Consider the following 22,329-nt stretch of genomic DNA (forward strand, 5'->3'; position numbering starts at 1 on the left):
GCTGTGGAAATGTAAACAGATAAAAACACTTTGGAAAACAGTCATCTTAAAGATGTGCATATTCGAAGACCCAGAACTGCCAACTCTTGGTGACACACTATAGAAAAACCCTTGTTCAGATTCCCTAGGAGATATGTGTAAGAATGTCTGTTGCAACATCATTTATAACAGGGAAAAAAATAATCCCAAAACAGGAAACCTGAAAACAAACTAAATATCCTTAAACAAAATTGTAATGTGTCCTGCAATGGGGTACTACACAATGATTAAAAGACAGGAACTAGAGCATACATGTAGATAAATCTTAAAAACATGTTCTGTGAAAAAAAAGTTTAAAAAGAAAGCCTTTCATTAGTTTTTATATAAGTGTAAAACCTAGAGAATATACTTCTGGTTTTGTTTTGTTTTGTTTTGTTTTGTTGACATGGAGTCTTGCTCTGTCACCCAGGCTGGAGTGCAGTGGCGCGATCTCGGCTAACTGCAACCTCCACCTCCCAGGTTCAAGTGATTCTCCTGCCTCAACCTCCTGAGTAGGTGGGATTACAGGCATGTGCTACCACGCCCGGCTAATTTTTGTATTTTTAGTAGAGACGGGGTTTCACCATGTTAGGCTGATCTCGAACTCCTGACCTTGTGATTCGCCTGCCTCAGCCTCCCAAAGTACTGGGATTACAGGCGTGAGTCACTGAGCACCCGGCTACACTTATGCATTTTTATGGTTACATACCTTTGTATATGAATAACAGTGAAAAGGAATGAGATGAGCACGTACATGTGCAGAGAATTTCAATTTATTTATATTTTATTTCTTAAATTTTTCTTAAATTCCTATGTTAGATACATGTTTCTTACATATCATTCAATATGACTTTATATATAACTGAAATTTTTTTAGAAAAGAAGAAAAATACATCATGCTTTTATTTTTTGAAGTGGTCTAGTCACTAATAGCATTTGTCAGGAAGTCTATTAGGTAGTTTACATATTGCAGTAAATACACAAAGGAAAACAACTTTGAAAGAAATAAAAACTTTCAATATAGTTTGTCTTAGCTCAGGCTACCATAACAAAATACTATAGATTGGGTGACTTCAATAGCAGACATCTATTTTCTCACAGTTCTGGAGGCTGGAAATCCAAGATCAAGGTGCCAGCAGAGTTGATGTCTGGTGAGGGCTCTCCCCTAGGGCTGTGGATGGCCACCATGGCCTTCCCTTGGTACTTGCATACAGTGTCTCCTCTTATAAGGGCACTAATCCTATTGGATATATGCACCACTCTTGTGACCTCATTTAACCATTATTACTTATTTAGGAATCCCATTTTCAAGTACAGCTACACTGAACGTTAATTTTGAGTGGACATATTCAATCCATAACATAGTTGATAGTCCCCTTGGGTAAAAGTAATAGCTGAGTAAGAAGTTGTAAATAAAACTACCTGAAGCATTTTTGACATTCAGCATTATCAGTACACAAATAATAGGTTTGGAGATGTAGACGCCTTTCTAAAATCTCAAAATAGGTTTCTTTTCTCTTCTTCCTTTTCTGGGACTTCTCGGAGTGTTTCTAGCTGACGTTTAGAAATGAATCTTGTCATTTTTAGATCACTCCACGTGTTCATGCCACTTTTCTTGTTCATTTTTCCATTCGTGTACTCTGCTTTTTACTTGTCATTGTTTTCTTCTATTTTGATGGGTTTTGACTTGGAATTTGTTTTTGTTGTTTGGCTTTTAATTATTACAAAAGACTCTAAGATATTACATATAACACTCATAATTTCTGGACATCTTTTTTTTAATTTACGATAATGTTATATAATCTTAATATAGTGTCCATAGTTATCCATTTTCTGGTTTTGTAAAATATTATTCCCTTCATTCTACAAGATTTTTGTATTCTGCAATTACATTGGTGTTATATGAAATACATTTATCACCTAATTTAATCAGATCTGTTTCATTTGCCTTCACCCATTTGTCTTATTGTACGTGTGAAATTTGGATAATTTGCATGTGAAACTAGAACAGTAAGGAGTCATACATTTTCAAGAATGCAAGAGAATTCCAAGAATGTTTTTAAAATGCTGGCAGAAGGTTCGGCAACATATCTTTTTAGGTAGCCTATTGCTAAGGTACCCTTAGAATGGAAGTCCTTTGACGCAGGATCAACCATATTGCATTGGTACATGGTACCTATAATAATGCTATTAAGGCAATAATTGCTAAATAGGTAGATACATTTTAATTGATTTGCTGCTTTGAGTCAATAAAGTTGAAGGAACTAAGAACTCTGCTGCTTTGGAGAGAAGCAAGATAGCTGCATTTTTTAGAATACCATCTGATAAGCTTCAGAGAAGAAATATTTCTTCATAGCTCTGCTTCTTTCAAAAAGGAAAAAAAAACTATGCACATATACAGTTCATTCATTGTGATGAATGGGAAAGCTGGCAGCATTGCTGAGTGGGCATGAAAAGGGGAAGCCAAGGTGTGCAGCTTCCATGCTAGGTGCCTAACTGTTCAGCTGGTGACATACCTGTCGAGGTATCTCTTAAGGCCTGGTCCTAACTCAGGGGCAGTTATACCGGATAAAGAGCTCTGAAGCCATTTGGTTTTATGACAAGGGACCTAGTTAAAGAGGTTGGCCTTGATTGCCATCCTGGGAAGGAATATAGGAAATATGTGGACACTGGCGGGAGAAAGCTGGAAGGATGTGGCAGCAGAGGCACACTGGGTTGTTTTAGTGAGTTAAAGTCATTCAGCACAAGGGATTTTTTGTAAATATGCTGTGCGTTGTTACTGACTTGCTTTTTTGAACACTAAATGGCATCACGATTTCCTGCAGGAGGAGCAACTGAAGTCACATGAAAGTAAGCTGAAGCAGATCACCACCGAGCTGGCCGAGCACCGCTCATATCCCCCCGACAAGAAGGTCAAAGCCAAGGACGTCGATGAGTACAAACTGAAAGACCACTATCTGGAGTTTGAGGTGTGTTGCACCCAAATGTTAGTAAATGCTGATTTCTGAGTTATCTTAGGATCTGTCCGTGAGGCGGTGTCTTTCTTTGCAGTTACTGTCACCGAGAGAGGCGTGCCTTGCCCCTGGCTCTAATTTGGGAGCTCCAGGCAAGGTCAAAGTGGTCCCTCTTGTTTGTGATTCTGTTTAAGTGCCAAACAAACATCAAAGAGTAACTGCCAGTTTATACACTTAAAAGCAAAGAGCCTGCCTGGTGGGAATAGTGTGCGCCCGCTGTGAGGGGAAGAAAAAGCACAGTAGAGGGACATGCCAGGGTAGACAGCTGCTTTCTGTGTCCCTGTGTCTCTTCCGGCAGAATCGGAGTCAAAAAAAGCACAAGGGAGGAAACGAGCCACAGAGGATGTGAGGCATCAGCTTTTCCCTGCACATTCTTGGTGTTCGGCAACAACATGCATTTTTCTTCTTGCCACCCACTGCCCTTCAGAAGGGGGCTGATAAATTAAGTTGTGGCACATCCAGCTATACAGTGAGTGTGCTTATTAAAAAGAATGGTAAGGATCCATATGCTCTGGCCTAGAAAAGTGTAAAATTTAAACACACATTGAAAACAATGTATTTCCAAATATTTCCGTGGCTCACTTTTCTTCCAAATTAATATCAGGGTTACACCGCCTTAGCCTCTACCTTCAGACATTTGAAGTGTTTTTTTTTAAAAAGTGGGTAGCATGCAATACAAAATCAAAAGGATTAATTATTTTGACTAATTTGACCTTTTTTGTTTTTTTTTTTTTTTCTGTTGGGTGTGCTGAATTTGCCTTTAGCCGTTCTTGTTCACTGTAGCTCTGATCCCTTTTACTTCTCATCATTCCTCTCCTTTGTTTTCATCTTACCATCTGATTTCCTCCTCAGTCTTGAAATTTAAAATCTGCTAAGTGTCCACATCCTAGCGATCAGTCTTTGCGGCGTCTCACACCTGTCCCTTCCTTGCGTTGCTTTATAACTACTTCCTCTGCTGAGCCCTGGCTTTCTCCTCTCTCACTCTGCCCTCCTTTCTTCAGTTCATCCTAAATCCTTTGGCCAGTTGTTTTTCTGAGGTTCAACCCAGATGACTGCATTCCTCTGCTCAACAGCTGCCTGCGGCTTCCCCCATTCCCCTCCCCCATTACCTCCTGAAGAAAGTCTCATTCTTTCATAGGAGAGGATTTGGCGTCTCCACGTTTCCACGACCTCCGTCTTTCCCACACCGGCCTCCCTACGTTAGTCACATCTCTACCCACTCTCCCCAAACACACGTTTATACCTTTGTTCACTTACTTTCTTCTGCCTCGGATGCTCTTCCTATCATCTTCATTTCTGAAAGTCCTGTTCGTCTTTTGAGGTACAGTCCAAATTCCTCCTGTGAAAAACCTGATCTAGATATACTAGCTGGGATTCATCTGTTACAGTACTTGCCACAATTTGTTTAAGCTGAGGTTGTTTTCACCTGTCTTTGTACCTGTAGTGGATTCCATAATATCTCCCCCTACCCAAAACTATGATCCTGAGTTCATTTCCAGCCCTTGCTCTACGTGTGCTTGCTGAGTTGGATACAGTTTCATAGAAGCCTTAAAAAGTCTCTGAGTTATAATATTTTTGTTATCAAATGTAGCATTTGATTCAAAAAATGGCACTTCTACTACAGATCCATGTACTAGTTTTCTTCATGGTCAAGCAAATCCTTGCTCTGGGCAGAGAACTATACTAAGAGAAATATTTATTTTGGTAAAGGTAAAAGTTTCTTAGCAAAAACTGTACAAGTCTTACCAGCAGAAGACTTGAAAAATTTAAAAAAATAAATAAATGAGGAAACCAACAACAAAAAGCTAGGCAGCTCATCTTTCCCCAGGCTTGTTCATTCTTGGGAAATGGGGGTTCTCAAAAAGCCATTATTATTCTTCACACTTCTGGAGTGGCTTTAAGCCATAGGCCCTTTTTGTTTCACACACGCTAATTAAATTTCCCAACACCTCAGTCCCTGCTTCCATCACTCAGCACCTCACTGGAGCCCTTCATGCCAAAGGGGGAAGAGCGTGTCCCCAGGACGTGGGGGGTGGCTGCAAGGCCATGGAAAGGTTGCCATAGCTAGGAGCCCTCCCTACGTTTGAGTCTACAGCACTACCTCGTTTCTGAAAATGTAACCCACCAAGAGCCAGCATTTTCAATCCCTGACGTGAAGCTAGACCAGGCTTTGCAGGGATTAAGTCTTGCTTTCATCAAATCGTCACCTCAGCGAGCTTGCAGACTGCATTCCAGGACTCATTAAAATCAGAGCCATATGCTAATATGTCAGGCAGGTTGGCTTGTCTGTCAAGCTCCTTCACCTGTGTCTATCAGAAAGGCGCAAGGGTACCTGACTTGGTACAGCTGATATTTATGTCATGAAATAGGGAAAATTTCAGCTGTCAATTAAAAAGGGTTTTGTAAAAGTAGTGCTTTTTAAAAAGTGAACAATTGTTTTTCACTAATTTAAATTAACATTGAAGTCATATATCAGATAGAGTCCACTTTGCTATCATTGCAGCCACCAGAATTTGTCTCTTGTGAGTGCTTGCGGAGAGTCTTTGCACAGCATCCTTTGCTTCATAAGCAGTATTCCCTGAACAGGCGATATGAGAGTTATTGACCATTTTTCCCAGCTTCTAGAACACTGACTAATTGATGCACATTTGTTGACAACATGCATGAACTTTTATTATTGTATATAAAAGATAGCATCAGAGGAAGTAATTCTCTGAGAAACCTTAGTATTCATTATTTTAACAGGACCAGAAGCTCCCATGAACACAAACCTGGTGTGTGTTCTCACCCAGGTGAGAGCAGACAGCAGTGTCTGCAGTTCAGTGGGAGCCCACAGATAGGCAGTGACAAGAAGAGGGACTTTAATCACCAGGGAAGATCACAGGCATGAATGGGTGCTCTCACCTCCTCCTATGGTGGGTCCTCCTCAGGGCCTCCCTTGGTTTCAAAGCAATTCTTAACAATTTTCACAAGTCTTCGTGTGGAAAAAACACTTTTATTGTGGCAGAATATTAAGCTGTTAGTAATAACACCAGGAGTGTTCCTAATTTATGCATTTCAGTTGTTTAAATCCCAGGTTGCTTTGAGTACAAACAATGCTTCATGGTGAGCCAAATTTACCGCTCTTTCTATGCCTTAGAAACTGTCCAAACACTGACAGTAAATAATTAGAAATTCTGGTAAATGCATAGGTTCAGGGTTTAAGAAAAAATCTACAGAGAGCAAGGAAGCTTCCATCTTAGCCTGTCAGAAAAAAGATTCACTTTTACTTACAGCAGCAGACTTGACTCAGAATGGCCTCTCTCCATTGTCTGAACTCTAAGGTGAAAGCAGCAAACTTGACTCAGAATGGGCTCTCTCCATTGTCTGAACTCTAAGGTGAAAGCAGCAAACTTGACTCAGAAGGGGCTCTCACCATTGACTGCACTCTAAGGTGAAAGCAGCAAACTTGACTCAGAATGGGCTCTTGCCATTGACTGCACTCTAAGGTGAAAGCAGCAAACTTGACTCAGAATGGGCTCTTGCCATTGACTGAACTCTAAGGTGAAAGCAGCAAACTTGACTCAGAATGGGCTCTTGCCATTGACTGCACTCTAAGGTGAAAGCAGCAAACTTGACTCAGAATGGGCTCTTGCCATTGACTGCACTCTAAGGGAAGGCGTGTCTTGTTTTCGACTGAATCTGTAACCTCCAAGCTGTGGCTTGAAATCTAGTCTTACTTATGAAAGAGCCTTTAAGCATGACAACTCTACATTGAGAAACTCACCATCATTTCCCAATTTCAAGAAATAAATATCAGAAATAGCCACATTTCCTTATAAATTAACTTTTCTCTGTTTTATTCAGTTCCCATTTTACTGAAAAATATTTAATTGATCCCTGTGCTTCTGGTATATTGGGAAATAGATCAAGTTCTGGGGCAGATGGATGTTTTGTGTCAGATGTAAAAATTTACAAGGCTCCAAACAAAGCACAGTTGGTTGAGCTGTTCTGGAAAACACCTGGGCCCCTTAAGACACAGAACCATTAAAGAAATTCCCTTGACAGCAATGCAGTTGGCCCTAATGTTTCGATTTTGTGTTTCTTCAGCTTTAGAAACAACAGCTAGAAGAAGATGATGCTGTTTATTTCAAGATATTTTTCATACAACATTTGTTACAGATGCAACATTTAAGATGATTACAGATGTTAACATAACCCTTAAGTAGAGCTGGACCTGAGTAGGGAGAGGAAGAAGATACCGCATCCCAAGTCTATTAAAACCATGACTGGGCTGCAAGAGATTTACTACAGAGGAATTGCTGAAGGTCGGGTTAGTAGCTGGCTTTCAGGTCGTGGTAAAGCAAGGTAGAAAACCAGCCGACACAATGCCAGTGAATTTTATGTTGCCAGCCCACCTAATGTCAACGTGTTTTCTTTGGCCGACCTAATGTTGTATTTGTTTTAATTGTAATTTAAATGTGTTTAGGAAAGACAGGCCTTGTCCTTCCCACCATTCCCTGTTATTAATATATCACATCTGATAGCTTTCTACAGTTTGTGGCATTGCTCTGGTCCCTGAAGGCTTTTGAGTTTGCAAACCCTGTACTAGAGGCTGCAGCCAGTTTTATATGCATTAAGTATGAGTTAGATCTTTGAACATGGGCTTGGAATTCATAGTCCCTTCAGTCTCAGAAGGAAGATACTTCCCCGTTATATGTGTTTTCAGGTTCCAATGCAGCAGAAAAAAAAGAGAATGTCTACTTCCCTCATGACTGAAACCAAAGACTTAGAATAAAGGTCATTTGACTTAATGGACTTGAATTCAGCTGAATACCCACTCCTGAATTGCAACCCAGAGTAGCATATGCTTATGGCTTAAGACAGTTAGGGCCCACACCGACCACATGGCTGGGAAATTCAATTTTAGAAACAACAAATGTCCACTATAACAAAACTTATAAATTTCTTGGGATAGAATATTTTCTTAAAAATCTAGGACATTCTTGAAACATGATACACCTTTTTCTGAATTTCTATTTCTTGGTGACGTTTAAAACAGCCTGATTCCTTCCAAAATTGATATATTTGCAAAAAAAAAAAAGTGCGTTCCATTCAAAGTCATTAGGAAAGCCCAAAACCATTCGTATCTGGAAGCACGGATAATATAAATTTCAAGTTGTAAACCTTTCGTTTTACTGTTGGGTGTCATGTTGCATAGTGAGTAGTGTTGGGTGGTTTATTTCCTTTTGAGCACATTTTCTGGTTGTGCTCCTAGCCTTATTCCTCAGATTGTTTATTTGTATTTGTCAACATTGGGGAGTAATTTTTCACGTTAGGGGTCATAATCTAGATCAGTTTTCCTTTCACAGGAGCAGTGCAGAGGCATATCTCAATACAGTGCCAACTGTCACAAGGCAAACCCACCCTCTGAAACAAAATTTTCTAGCTATTAAGCTACAGGGGGTCTGGATCATAAAAGTGCAAAGATAACCATTATTTCCCTTGTTCTTCCTAGTGAAAACAAGGGAGAAATTCTGTTAACCTACTTAAAGAAGATCAGTAGCAAAAGTCTGAATCTTAGTAAGTCACTCTAGCCTGGAATCAAATGCTGTCTCCTTCACAGAAGACATGACAAAGGTGATTATATGTCTGGATCTGAGGAACTGAGATAGTGTAGGTTAATAGACTTCTTGGGGAAATTTAAGACTTTTCTTTTTTTCGTGGGATGCTAAGTACAGATGGTTCCCAAATTAAGATGGTTTGACTTACAATTTTTTGACTTGATGCTCGTACAAAAGTGGTATGCTTTGAGTACAGTATTTAGTATATTACATGAGGTGTTCAATATTTTATTATAAAATGGGCTTTGGGTTAGATAATTTTGCCCTCCTGGAAGTTAATGTAAACGTTCTGAGCACATTTAGGGTAGGCTGGGCTAAGTTACAATGTTCAATAGGTTAGGTGGTGTGAATGTATTTTTGGCTTACGATATTTTCAACTTAGAATGGGTTTATTGGGATATAACCCTATCACAAGTCAAAGAGATTCTGTATTACAATCATGAATCAAAAGCTAGAGATGTAAGATCAACAGTTTATGTATACCCTGAGTCCAGTTAATAATACAGACTTGATCCTTGCCTTGTCATTTGGAGTTGCATTTTGTATTACATAATGAAAGAGGACTAAGAGCTCTGAATTTTAATCTTTAAATGATAACAGCTGTGTTTGAAGAGAAGCGGTGCCTGGTAACAGGATTCTTTGAGCCACATTTTTAGTAGATGATTGCAAAGAATTAGGGCGATACCTGAGAAGGAAGAATAAGCAGCCAATCATGTGATCTGAAATGACTCCCTGTCCTTAAATCCCTCCTTCATCAATCGTTTACTGTATGCCTGAAACACCTGCTCTGATAACGGTCACTCTTTTGGGCGAAGGTATTATCTGCAGGAAAAGGACAAGTGAGCTGAGAGATAAAATCATAAAATTTGAAAAAGGACTCGATTGAGAATCCATGTTAGTCTTGTCATTGGTGTATGTGGCATGATGTTATCCTTCGTGAACCTCAGTTTCCTGCTTATAGAAATGAGATGGGATTAGGTGAATTAGCTGATAAGGCCATTCCAACTCTATATTTTCAGGAGAATGACAGATTAACACCAATTTGCTTTGGATTATGTCACCTTCACAAAGATTTCTAAGAGTGTTAAACATAGAACAAAAATATTTCCGTTCAGGAATGTCAGGTGATATAGACCAGTTCCTTTCATTTGAAGTAAATGTAAACCACCTATATGTGAATTTAAATTTTCTAGCAGCTACATTTAAAAATGGAAAGAAACAGGTAAATAGAGTGACTTCAGCAAGATGGCAGAATAGGAGCTTTCCGTTGTCATCTTCCTGCAGAAGCATTGATTTAGACAGATATCCACAGACAAGAGTACATTTGTGGAAGTCCATGAGTCCAGTGGAGAAGTTTCAGCACACCATTAGATTATAAAATCTGAGAATAGGGCCAGGCGCAATGGCTCGTGCCTGTAATCCCAGCACTTTGGGAGGCCGAGGTGAGTGGATCACCTGAGGTCAGGAGTTCAAGACCAGTCTGACCAACATGGTGAAACCCCATCTCTATTAAAAATACAAAGAAACCCCATCTCTATTAAAAATACAAAATTAGCCAGGTGTCGTGGCACATGCCTGTAATCCCAGCTACTTTGGAGGCTGAGGCAGGAGAATCACTCGAACCCAGGAGGTGGAGGTTGCAGTGAGCCGAGATCGTGCTACTGCACTCCAGCCTGGGCAATAAGAACGAAACTCTGTCTCAAAAAAAAAAAAAAAAAAAAAAAAAAAAAAAAAAAAAATCTAAGAATAGACAGAATAATGAGTAGAAGAAGAACAGTTTCACTTCACCTATGTCACCCCTACCTCAAGGCAGAAAGGTCACTGCCAAGAGAGCCCCCTGCACCACGACCTTCAATTTCTTCCACTGGAGAAAGTGGGAGTGTAATGAGTGAGTGTCTGGCTCCCCAAGACATGCTGCCTAAAAGACCAAACTGTTTCCCACCGCACTCAGAATATTAAGGCAATCAGCACAGCTGAGTGGTTGAAAAAGATTGAAAGTAGGGAAGAGAGACTGGAGGCTTCTAATTGCTCTGTAGACCTCCATCAGAAAGTTCTCGCCAAGCTGCATGGGATGCCTCACCTACAGACCCCTTCCCCCAGCTGGTCCACAGGCACTCCAAATGCTCCATGCACCTCACAGCCGCATCCCCACCCCAAGCCAGCTCCCAATGCATGTACAAATCATCTCTCATACAGTCACTGAGCTCAACTCTATGGGATTCAGAGAGGGCACACAAATTTGAGCATCACAGGACACTGGCCTAGGGCATGCAAATGGGAGGCTCTCAGCATTCAGTCTTGCAGGATCAAGAGAACACATACAATGTAAGAATTACCCGCTAATTGGAATGAGAAGTATAGAGTAGACATGTCCATAGAAAAAGGTCTGAGAGAGCCTCAAAATCCCTAGCTCAGCTATTTGGAGAAAGTATTTCTCACCCAAAGACAGTAAAGACTGAAGATAACTGCTTCTTCTAATGCAAAAACAGCAGTGCGAGACGTTAAGTAACACAATTCTGTAAAAATCAAAAAAATTCAATAATCTAGTAACCAGTTTCAAAGACATGAACATCTATGAGTTGCCTGAAAAAGAATTCAGAATAATTATTTTAAGAAAACTCAGTAGGCCACAGAATACAAAGGCAAGAATACAAGAGTTCATTGATTCCTCAGTGAAATCAGGAAAACAATACAAGAACAAAAGAAGAAGTTCAATTAAGAGAAATTATTTAACAACCCAAACAAAAGTTCTGGAGCTGAAGCATATACTGAATGACACTTTAAAAATGCAATAGAAAGTGTCAACAGCAGATTTTATTATGCATCAGAAAGAAGCTGTGAACTTGAACACATGTCAGTTAAAAATATCTAATCAGAGGAGGGAAAAAAGGAAAAAGAATGAAAAGGAAGAAAGAAATCTACAGGATTAATGGAAAACACCATCAAGGGAGCTAATTGCTGCATCGTAGACGGTAATAAGGGGGAAGAGAGGGAACGTGGCAGCAAGCATTTAAAAAATACTTATTTAAAGACTGAATACTTCCTAAATCTGGAGAAAGATATGAATATCCAGGTACATGAATCTCAAAGACCTCCAATCAGGTTCAACCCAAAGAGGAATTCACCAAGACATATTATAATCAAACTGTCAGAAATTAAACACAGAGAGTCTTGAAAGCAGGAAAGAAAAGGAGTTGAAAAGTGATATCTGCAAGATGGCTTAGACATACCTGGCACTTATGCCCCTCACAAAAACAACCGAAACTCAACTAGAGTGTCAGAGGGAAAGCATTAGAGTGCAGCAAGGGAGTGGTGAGATCCCTCTAGTGTTCAGAAGCCCAGGAAGGCAGCATAGTGAGGGTGATCGGGCACCCTGCCTCTGCCAACTCATGTTCCCTGCTGAGATTAGCTTGGAGTCAAGAGGGATTACCCTTTGAGGGCAAAAGGTGAGCAAAAGATCCCCATCAGCTTCCATTGCCACTGAAGACACCTGCAGTTCTTACTGCAAGAGTATACCACAGCCATAGCAAGCCCTGAGCCTAGTTTGGGGAGCTGCCTGTAATTCACACAGCTACATTGCTTCCGATTAGGAGCACATGTTGCGCATCCCTCACTTTACCCTCTATGTAAGCTGCTGCAGTATGGTACCACCTTAAAACCAGATCCACTGCTAGAGTATGTCCTGCTCTGAGGGCCAGTGGCCTCTGTGCACCTCTGATCTTGGGTCTCCACTGTCATTCCATCGAGCTTACATGGGTGGGTGCCCAGCACTAGGGCCCAGGAACAACTGCGGACTCAGATCCTGCACATGAGACAAATTAATCCCAGGCTGGCTTAATTGCTGCAAGCTCATGCCCCTGGCTAGAGAAACAGCCCAGATGACTCACCAAAGGCAGACCTGCTCTTGAGCCAGCAGAACCACCATGTTCCCTCACCTCCAGCTGGAGGTACAAGCCAGCAAATATGTCCCTGGCATTCATATCTCCGAACCATGGAGCAGTTGTAGCCTATGTAATTTAGATGTGGAATCTAAAAATCTCAAACACAAAGAAACAGAGGGTAGAAGGGTGGTCACCAGGGGTTAAGGTAGGGGTTGGAGGGAAATAAGTAGATGTTGATCGAAAGGTGCAGACGTACAGTCGTAAGATGCGTAAGTTCTGGAGACCTAATATACAACATGGTGATTGTATTTAATAATAACGTATTATATACTTGAAATTTCCTGAGGATAATAGATCTTAAATATTCTCAACATAATGAATAAATAGATGAAACAGGTGAAATTAATTATAGTGAGATTTTTTTAAATTTTACATAAAATGTCCAAAATATTTTACTTTATTTTTTCCATACAGAATCTTCAAAATCTAGTGTTTGTTTTACACCTACAGCATAGCTCAATCCAGTCTAGCCCTATTTGGCATGTCTCATAGCCACACATAACTTGTGACTCACTGGCTGCTTGGGTTGGAAGGTACTTCACCAAGACGAGCTCAGAATTGGACACGGACTCGTAAGATGACTACTTATGGTACTTCCCATTTAAAGGATCACTTAAACTGGAAATTCAGAAAGTTTAAAATTACTTCAAGGCTGGGCATGGTGACTCACGCCTGTAATACCAGCACTTTGGGAGGCTAAGACGGGTGGATCACCTGAGGTCAGGAGTTCGAGACCAACCTGGCCAACATGGCGAAGTCGCTTCCCTACTAAAAATACAAAATACTAGGCAGGCATGGTGCCAGGCACCTGTAATCCCAGCTACTTGCTGAGGCAGGAGAATTGCTTGAACCCGGGAGCTGGAGGTTTCAGTGAGCCGAGATTGCACCATTGCACTCTAGCCTGGGTGACAGAGTGAGAGTCCATCTCAAGAATAAATAAATAAATAGACTATTTCAGGTCCAAAAGGAATAAGTAAATGTTGGTGATGAAATGTCTTAGGAGATCACTGGGGAAGGTAGTTTAGATCATAGTTCCTTCTGCTACTCCTCAAATCACACTGTAAGGATTTCCTGGAAGGACTGACCCTGTCCCATTAAGCCTGGCGTTAGCCCTTCTAGAGCTGTGAGTGTGACACACAAGCTGTCATGGAAAACTCTGGGAACATACTTCTAAGGGATACCCAGTATGACTTCAGGGAATTCCAGTACAATCAGAAGGAAAAGCAAAGTGTAAACCAAAAGATTAAGCATGTGCCCTATATTAAAATGTCGCCATAACAAGCTCCCTTTTTTGTTTTAGAAGATATAAGTTACACAGGGAAAAATTTAGTGAGTGACAAACTTTTATCCTTAGGCAAAATTTAGTCTCTTACCCAGATAGCAGTACTTCTTTAGCCCAGATTGCTTACCTTGGGTAAGTAGAAGCTTAACCTTCTATCCTTGTGTTTCAGAGGCTTTTTTTTTTTTTTCCATTTTGCTGAACAACAAACTTGGTAATCCTGTTAATCCAATCAGGGTGTGTTTTCTTTCTCAATTTTATACTCAGCTATAGTCAAAACCATCACAAGGCCAAGCTGCGTAGGACCTTTGGGAATAGCCAGAGCCAGAGGCCTTGTGGGTGGCAGATCTTCATAAGGTTGGTCTCTTTGTGGGTTGGAACCAGGCAATTTGTTTCTAGAGTTTTCCACCTAGAAAATAAAACGTGTGATGTTTTCTAAGTAAGCTTTGTAGACTTACAGAATGTTGATTTTAGTTTTGAAAAAGAGATGAAAAGCTGAATACTTATACAGACTGAGTTGAAAGAAAGAATTTTGAGAGCTAGAGAAACGGTGTAAAGAATTAGAGAAATCATAGTATTTTTAAGTTAGTTTTCAGCAGAAATTGCATACTCTTCTTAACAACTCACTTCTCCTCCTCCTTCTCCACAAAGATGACAATGTTGTTATTCAAGGGTAAAAGCACCTGCTTTCTACTCCTAGTCTTGGCGACTGATTGGGCCCTGAGGAAAGGAATAGCAGGGCCTGGAGGTGGGGAGCGTCTACTGGTGGTCACTCAGCTCTCCTTCCTGTCTGAAAGGCCTGTCCAGGAAACTCCACAGGGGCAGTGAAGAGTAAAGTAGAGCTGAGTCCACAGTCAAGAGCAGATTCCTATGAGAGCTTCATGGGGCAGGGTCTAGGAACAGAACACAGACAAATGAAGCTCTCAGAACACTTTGTGCAGACCCAGGTCTCCTGGACTGTTCTAATGTTGAGCTCTTGACTTCTTCTGATTGTATCATTGTGTTAAAAAGTCAGCTTTTTAATTTGTAATTTTTAAAAAAAATGAAAGTCACAGAGTTCATTTAGAGAGCAATAGGGTAGAAAGGGAGAATGAATCAAAAGAATGGAATTCACACTTTCTTTGGATTTACCAGAAAGCCATGAACACAAACTATATAAATAAAAATGTGTGGTTATTTGCTATATTTAGGCAGTAGGTTACTACTGTATTCTGAAGCCTGATAAGGGAGTAGCATAGGGAGGAAAAAAAAAAAAAACCCTGAACGTTTTCTTTTTAAAAATGTAATTTCCAGCATAGCTTTCATGTAGGAACTCTGTTTTGCATGCAGTTGCTTTCTTAAGTCAGTAGGTAGTGGTGGGTGGGCCACCTGGTCAAGGAGAAAGTCTCTGCAACTCAATTCTGCCATCATCCTGTAGTACGCCGAAGGAAAATGAACAGTCCTTACTTGAATAAGCAGTTCCTTCAGAAGCTCCTTGTTTTGTTGGTTTTTCTTTTTTTTTTTTTTTTTTTTTGGTTTATTTCTTTGTTTTCCATTGTAGAGATCTAGGAGCAAACTGTATTGCTGTGTATATGACATTATTGCTTTTCTGCTCATTTTGTCTTAAGATGACCTTTTGCCCTGTCTGCATGAGAAAATGAAATGTCAGGAGGAAATGTATTCAGGATTTGATTGCTAGAGCAGTGAGGTCTGAATGCAAATAGGAGCAGTAAGTTAAAATTGCAGCCCAGTTGTATTTTCATTCAGGTGGTTACTATCGTATTCATGTATCAGAGGTCAAAAGAAGACATTTTTCTATTAAATGGGATATAAAATGGTATGCAGGGCTCTGGAGAGAAACTGTTCAGTGAGATCCATGTAAATATGTGTGTGGATATGATTAAACTACTTTTCAAAGAATATCAATAGTTGTAATTTTTTTCAAAACGCAATTAACATTCACCCCAAGTAGCAGCTTACATGGTCTTAGACACGTCAATTTTTATTTACCCCTGGTAGGCATTGATGCTAGTGAAAAGGGATTTTTTTCCCTACATATTTGGAAAGTATTTATTTACTTAATTTTTTTTTTTTTTTTTTTTTTTTTTTTTTTTTTTTTGCGGGGACAGAGTCTCGCTCTGTCACCCAGGCTGGAGTGCAGTGGCACAATCTTGGCTCACTGCAAGCTCCGCCTCCTGGGTTCAGGCCATTCTCCTGCCGGACTACATGTGCCGGTCGCCACTCCCAGCTAATTTTTTTGTATTTTTTTTTAGTGGAGACAGAGTTTCACCGTGTTAGCCAGGATGGTCTTGATCTCCTGACCTCGTGATCTGCCCGCCTCAGCCTCCCAAAGTGCTGGGATTACAGGTGTGAGCCACCGCACCTGGCCATATTTGGGAAGTACTTTTACAGATAATTGAAGATCAGCTTAATAAATACAAAAAAAAAAATTGTAATAAGGAGGGGTCACACACCGAAGAAAGAATTTTACTTTAGTAGACAAAGACGCCATTAAACACTTGAGTTGCCTTTGGCTCTTAGTGGTCACAAAAGGCTTTATGAAAACAGCAAATTGTAATTAAGACAGAGAGCCCACTGAATGGGCCAGGTCCAGGAAAACAGTACATAGATGCTTGTCAGCAAAGATTTGCCGTTGCAGTTGTATTTGGTAAAATCCCATCCCAAGTTGTTTTTGTGATAGTGCAATTATATTATGCTTATACTGCTGGAACTGTGTTTACCCTGTTGGAGCACTCCTGAGGAAGGAAGCTGAGTGTGCAACTCTGAGATTATTTAGAATTGACCTGAGAGTGAATCTGCAGAGACGAAGATAAAATCTTTAATAACATAACCAAAGGTAGCAAAACTGTCCCTGAGGCACACTATTTCTTTGCAACTGTCTGCCCTGGTAAATGAAAGACACATACCTGAAAGGGCTACATTACGAAGACTGAACAACAATTTGGGAGAATGAATTAAGGCGACTCTTACTAGTTAGAGGCATTGTCAACAGCAGGCTACCTGACTGCAAGACTCTTCTTTTTACGGCCACCATGCTTTCCATGGACTCATTGTTTCACATCCCATCTCATTTTGAATGTGCCATATCTGGAACTATGTTAACTTTTGTGTAGTGATTACTTTGTGGCCTGAAATTATATTAGTTAAAGCATCTTTTTGTTGTTTCAGCTTCCCTTTTCTACCATCTGTCTATAAAAAATTATCAAAGCGAAGATATAATACTTGAATATTGTTATTATTTGTTTCGTACTAACAGCAGATCCCCTCCTGAATTCATATTGATGAGGCTAATATCCTCTGACCCTGGGAACTTAGAATCTTAGGTTAGTATGGAATTATGTATCCAAAAGGTAAATGAGCTCCTGATACATTACATGTCAATTTCATGTGAGAATGATCAGGCAAGTAGATTCCAGATATAAATAATTCTTCACAAATCCTTATGTTTTTAATGTATGCTTTTAGAAGACAAATGTAGAGGCTTCATGTTGTAATGAATTGTAGTGAGACCTATTAATTATCCAAATGAGGAATCACTGGAGACTACATATAGTGGTCCAGTTTCTCACTTTATTTTGAAGCTCAAAGTGGGCAATAAAAACTATTCTTCATGTATTACTACTTAAGAGATTCTCAGGGCTGGGCAAGGTGGCTTACGCCTGTAATCCCAGCACTTTGGGAGGCCGAGGCAGGCAGATCACCTGAGGTCAGGAGTTTGAGACCAGCCTGACTAACATGGAGAAACCCTGTCTCCAATAAAAATACAAAATTAGCCAGGCGTGGTGACGCATGCCTATAATCCCAGCTACTTGGGAGGCTGAGGCAGGAGAATGGCTTGAACCCAGGAGGCAGAGGTTGCAGTGAGCCGAGATCGCCCCACTACACTCCAGCCTGGGCGACAATGGTGAAACTCCATCTCAAAACAAAACAAAACAAAACAAAGATTCTCAGAAAATGGGTCTGTGTTTTAGGGACCTCGAAAGTGTAGTATAACCTAAGTTTCTCTTTAAAGACAGAGAAAAAGCCCCAGTCCTAAGAAAGACAGGCTGTACCTCAGTGCACTGTTGAGGATCTGCCATGTGTGGTATCTTGACAACAGAGGTCAAGAGGATGTGAAGCAGAAGTGGACAAGCCTTGGCCATGTGGTGCCTTACGAGCTTCAGTACTGACAGGGTCAGACCTTAGCATTTTTGTGAAAAACATCATTGGAACAGTGGGATACTGAAGATAAAGGTGTGTTCCCAGAGGATCCTGAATAGGGAATACATCAGGCTTCTACCATCAACGTATATATCCATGTTATTTTTCTTTTTCTGGATTTGCCATATTACGGGTTCAAAATATATTTTCTACCGTATATGGAAAAATGTGTTCCTCCTCTTTCTGTTCATGCAGTCAGTGGTGCTTATTCTTTGTCCACTGTGTGTTCTCGGCCCTGGGGATATATTAGTAAATAAACGCAAAGTCCTTGCCCTCATGTGATGGTATCTAGTATTGGGGGGCAAAGGAGGAAATCAAAGGTTTTTTTTTTTTTCAAGTAAAATATAAGGCTGTCAGATGGGGAGAAGTGCTAAGGAAAAAATAAAGCAGTGAGAGTAGGTGTTCCAGTTTTAGATTTTGATGGCCAGGAAAGGCCTCAGTGTCACGGTGATGTTAGAGTGAACACCTGAAAGAGGTGAAGGAGGGGAGGGAGGAAGTCCTGTGGGCTTCCGGAAGAAGAGCTTTTTGGACAGAGAAAAGCAAGTTCCATAAGTCCTTGAATAGGGGTGTGCGCCGTGGAGGCAGATGCAAGCCCAGGGACAGAACTGAGAGATTGGGCCAGGGGAAGGGGATGACACATGGGTTTTCTAGGCCATTTTAAGGATTCCTGGTTTAGAAGGATTTTAAGGATGAGAAGCCATTGGAGTATTTTGGGCAGAGCTGACACACTCAAACGTTTCAACAGGACAGTGTGTTTTGAGAGGAGTGCACGTGGAGGGCAGGGAGGGAACAGGGAGAGCAGTCAGGCGACTGTGGGAGGAACACAGGCACAAGATGATGAGCTCGGTCCAGACTGGAAATGGGAGAGGTGGTGAGAAACGGTGCAGTTCTGAAGACAGATGGACAAAGCTTGCTGACCGAAAGGATATGAGGCATTAGAGAAAAGAAAGAGTGAAGGAGCAAAGCTTTTATGGTCGAATTTCCTTCTTCACCACTTAAGAATTATCCCTAAGCTTTCTTCTTAAGTACTATCTAATCATTTCCTAGAACCTAAAAGTGGTTACAGAGACAGGCATCTCTGAGATACTGCAGGTTCAGTTCCAGAGTACTGCAGTAAAGCGAATATCACAAGCAAGTCACCCAGATTTGTTTCCCAGTGTATATACAAGTTATGTTTAAGCGTACAGTCATCCATTAAGTGAACAGTATGTTTATGTTTTCAAAAAAAAATGTATGTACCTTAATTTTAAAATACCTTATTGCATACCACCTTCTATCAGAATAGCAAAAGAAGCTGCTTTCATAAACTGTCCTAGCAGACTTCTATTTACACGTCAGGGGCCAAATCTATAACACAGGGCAGCAACGGAAACTAACAGAGACAGGGTCACGCCTGCTTTAAACTATAATTCCTCTCATGGGGCTGGGCACGTTGGCATTCTTAATAAAGATCAAAGTTCCCTTAGCACGAAAGAAGAGGCTGTTCAGGAAGCAGGACACACTGTCTGCCACAATATGATTGATGAGCTTCTTGGGTCCAGGTTCACCACTTGAACACTGATGATCGTTTTCAGTCTCTGAGCTGGTGCGTCAAACCTTTAAAAAGTAATTTACTGGCTGGGCACGGTGCCTCACACCTGTAATCCCAGCAGTTTGGGAGGCCGAGGCAGGCAGATCACGAGGTCAGGAGATTGAGACCATCCTGGCCAGCGTGGTGAAATCCCGTCTCTACTAAAGTACAAAAAATTAGTCGTGCTTGGTGGTACGCACCTGTAGTCCCAGCTTCTCGGGAGGCTGAGGCAGGGGAATCGCTTGAACCCGGTAGATAGAGGTTGTGGTGAGCCGAGATCGCGCCACTGCACTCCAGCCTGGAGATAGAGCAAGACTCCGTCTCAAAAAAAAAAAAAAAAAAAAGTAATTTATTAATAAACTTCTTGCTGCTGCTTTACTTTTTCTACACACCAGCTTTCATTTAAAACTTAAATTTCACTGTTGGTCTTAGGAAAAAAGATGCAAATCACATCTTCTCTGAAAGGAAGAAAGGAAGTGTAAACCCTCCCGATTATGTTGTTGCGTAATTGAGAAGTATGACCTACCTACTGCCCAGAAAGAGAATACAAGGAGAAATCAATGAAGAGAGAAACTTTAAGTTATGTTTCTTGCCGCTGCTCTCCAGAGCATCATTCAGAGTTATTTTTCTTTACTCTGAGACAATTTTATTTTGTCCTCAAATCCTCTGGACGGCATTAACTTACGTGGCTGAGTCTGTAATCCTCTAGAGACTTGGCTAAAACTAATACCTGCTGAATAGTCCTGAGATTAAAGTTATGTTTTCCTAAAATGTTTTGAAGAGGAATATTTGGTTTGGTTCAGTAAAATGTAGACTCAGAGACTGGTAAAATGCAAAGCTACATTACTGGGTTTTTTGTAACCTCTGCCCCTATAAGCCTGTTTTAAGTTAGAAGTGGAACACAGTATTTGCAAACCCATCAACCCTCGAAGGCTTCCTTAACAACAGGGCAGGCTTTGTCTTCTGGCTCCCTTTACCCCCTTTTCTCTGCTTTGTCTTTTCTTCTGGTCTGATGACTCATGCACTGCCACACCTCTGCTGTGCCTTTTGTTTGGTGATTGACACACCGATGTAATTTATTTCAGACAATAGCTTTGCAGCTGGAGCTGTAAAATGAGTGGATGAGGTGGCTTTCCTTCATTTATTTTTCAGGTGGATTTTCCCAGTAGTATCAGTTGCTTCAAAGACTAGTGGGAAACTGTCCCTATCACCTTCTCTCCTTTTGTCCCGTTTCAAGTGATCTAAAAATTTTCTTTTCGTTCTCTTTTCATTGTGTAAATGCTCCAGCTTCATGAAATTGTATGCCTTACACTGGTTTCCTGAATCTATTTTTATACTACCTTCAGACTATGTTATTAAACTTTGTTTCTATTGGGGGTAGTTCTTTTCTGTATGTTAATCTTGCCACCAGGCAGTTTAGGAGTAGATTAATTAATAAATTCATAAAATGAAAAGGAGTTTAGAATATTTATGTCCTGTGAATGTTATCTTGTTCAGTCCTGTCATTTCACAGTGCATGTACTGATGTGTGATACTGATGACATTTTTTGCTAGCGAATGCCCGGATGAAGCCATCGTGTAGCCTTCCGAGACAATGCTTAGCATGTTATTCTTTATTTTGTTATTTCTTCATTGGAATTAGAATGTGTATTTAGTAATGCTTTAAACGGCACATAACAATACTTGATAAACAGTGGTTTAACCCACAGGATATTTATTATTCATACTTAACATGATTCCAGAGGGAGTAGCCTTAGGGTTGGATCCAGCTCATCATGTCAACATGGCTGTCTCCGTCTTTCCATTTTTCCTCAGGCGTAGCATGTTGTCCTATTTCCTCATATCTACTGCCCAAGTCATGGGGCAGCAGCTTTAGGATTTGTGTTAAGGAGGGAATAAAAATAACAGGCTAGGCCAGGTGTGGTGGCTCACGCCTGTAATCCCAGCACTTTGGGAGGCCAAGGTGGGTGAATCACCTGATGTCAGGAGTTCGAGGCCAGCCTGGCCAACATGGCGAAACCCTGTCTGTACTAAAAATACAAAAATTAGTTGGGCGTGGTGGTGTGTGCCTGTAATCCCAGCTACTTGGGAGGCTGAGGCAGGAGAATTGCTAGAACCCGGGAGGCGGAGATTGCAGTGAGCTGAGATCACGTCACTGCACTCCAGCCTGGACAACAGAATGACACTCCATCTCAAAAAAAAAAAAAAAAAAAAAAAGAATGAGAGGCTAACCCCAGTGACTTCTCCTTAAAGTTTGTCCCTTTTATCAGAAAGCAAAATCACTTTCCCAGAAGCCCCCCAAAAAGACTCTTCCTTACCTCTTACTGACCACAATATCACATGGCCCAACTTAGCTACAAGAGAAACTGGAAAAGTAAGTATCTCTGGTTTTATTAGTCTTTGTAGTGAAAGGCACGTAAGAGTAGAGGGAGTTGAGAATGTCCTTTGACTGGCCAACCAACAGTGTCTGTCAGAGTACTTATCCTAAAATCTGTGTACATATAATCTGTATTTTCGTATCAGTGAAGCTTAACAGCCATGGGTTTTGAACTCAGATTGCCTTGGTTCAAATCCCAGTTTCATTTCTTCCTTTGACTTTGAACTTCTCTTTGCCTTTGTTGCCTTAACTGTAAAGCAGGGATGGTAAGTTATCAGTGTATGAATATTGTGTGAATGACCTGTTCTTAGCATGTTGGCACTCAAT

The 22,329-nt window shown here is 40.7% G+C and overlaps 1 protein-coding gene and 1 long non-coding RNA gene across 7 annotated transcripts in view; both read left to right on the plus strand.

Moving 5' to 3' along the window:
• The window catches only part of PSD3 (pleckstrin and Sec7 domain containing 3), a 702,311-nt gene that overhangs the window by 675,839 nt on the left and 4,143 nt on the right, over window positions 1-22,329 (plus strand). For all 6 annotated transcript variants that reach the window (XM_050801835.1, XM_050801836.1, XM_050801837.1 and 3 more), the window contains one exon: window positions 2,844-2,987. In XM_050801835.1, coding sequence (XP_050657792.1) covers window positions 2,844-2,987 — 144 coding nt within the window. The remainder of the gene's footprint in view (window positions 1-2,843; window positions 2,988-22,329) is intronic.
• On the plus strand, window positions 2,994-11,397 carry LOC126961457 (uncharacterized). Its single transcript, XR_007728304.1, has 2 exons — window positions 2,994-6,520; window positions 6,576-11,397. It is a non-coding gene; the product is annotated as an uncharacterized LOC126961457 (long non-coding RNA).

This window comes from Macaca thibetana, chromosome 8 (genome assembly GCF_024542745.1).
Source record: "Macaca thibetana thibetana isolate TM-01 chromosome 8, ASM2454274v1, whole genome shotgun sequence".
NCBI lineage: Eukaryota > Metazoa > Chordata > Mammalia > Primates > Cercopithecidae > Macaca > Macaca thibetana.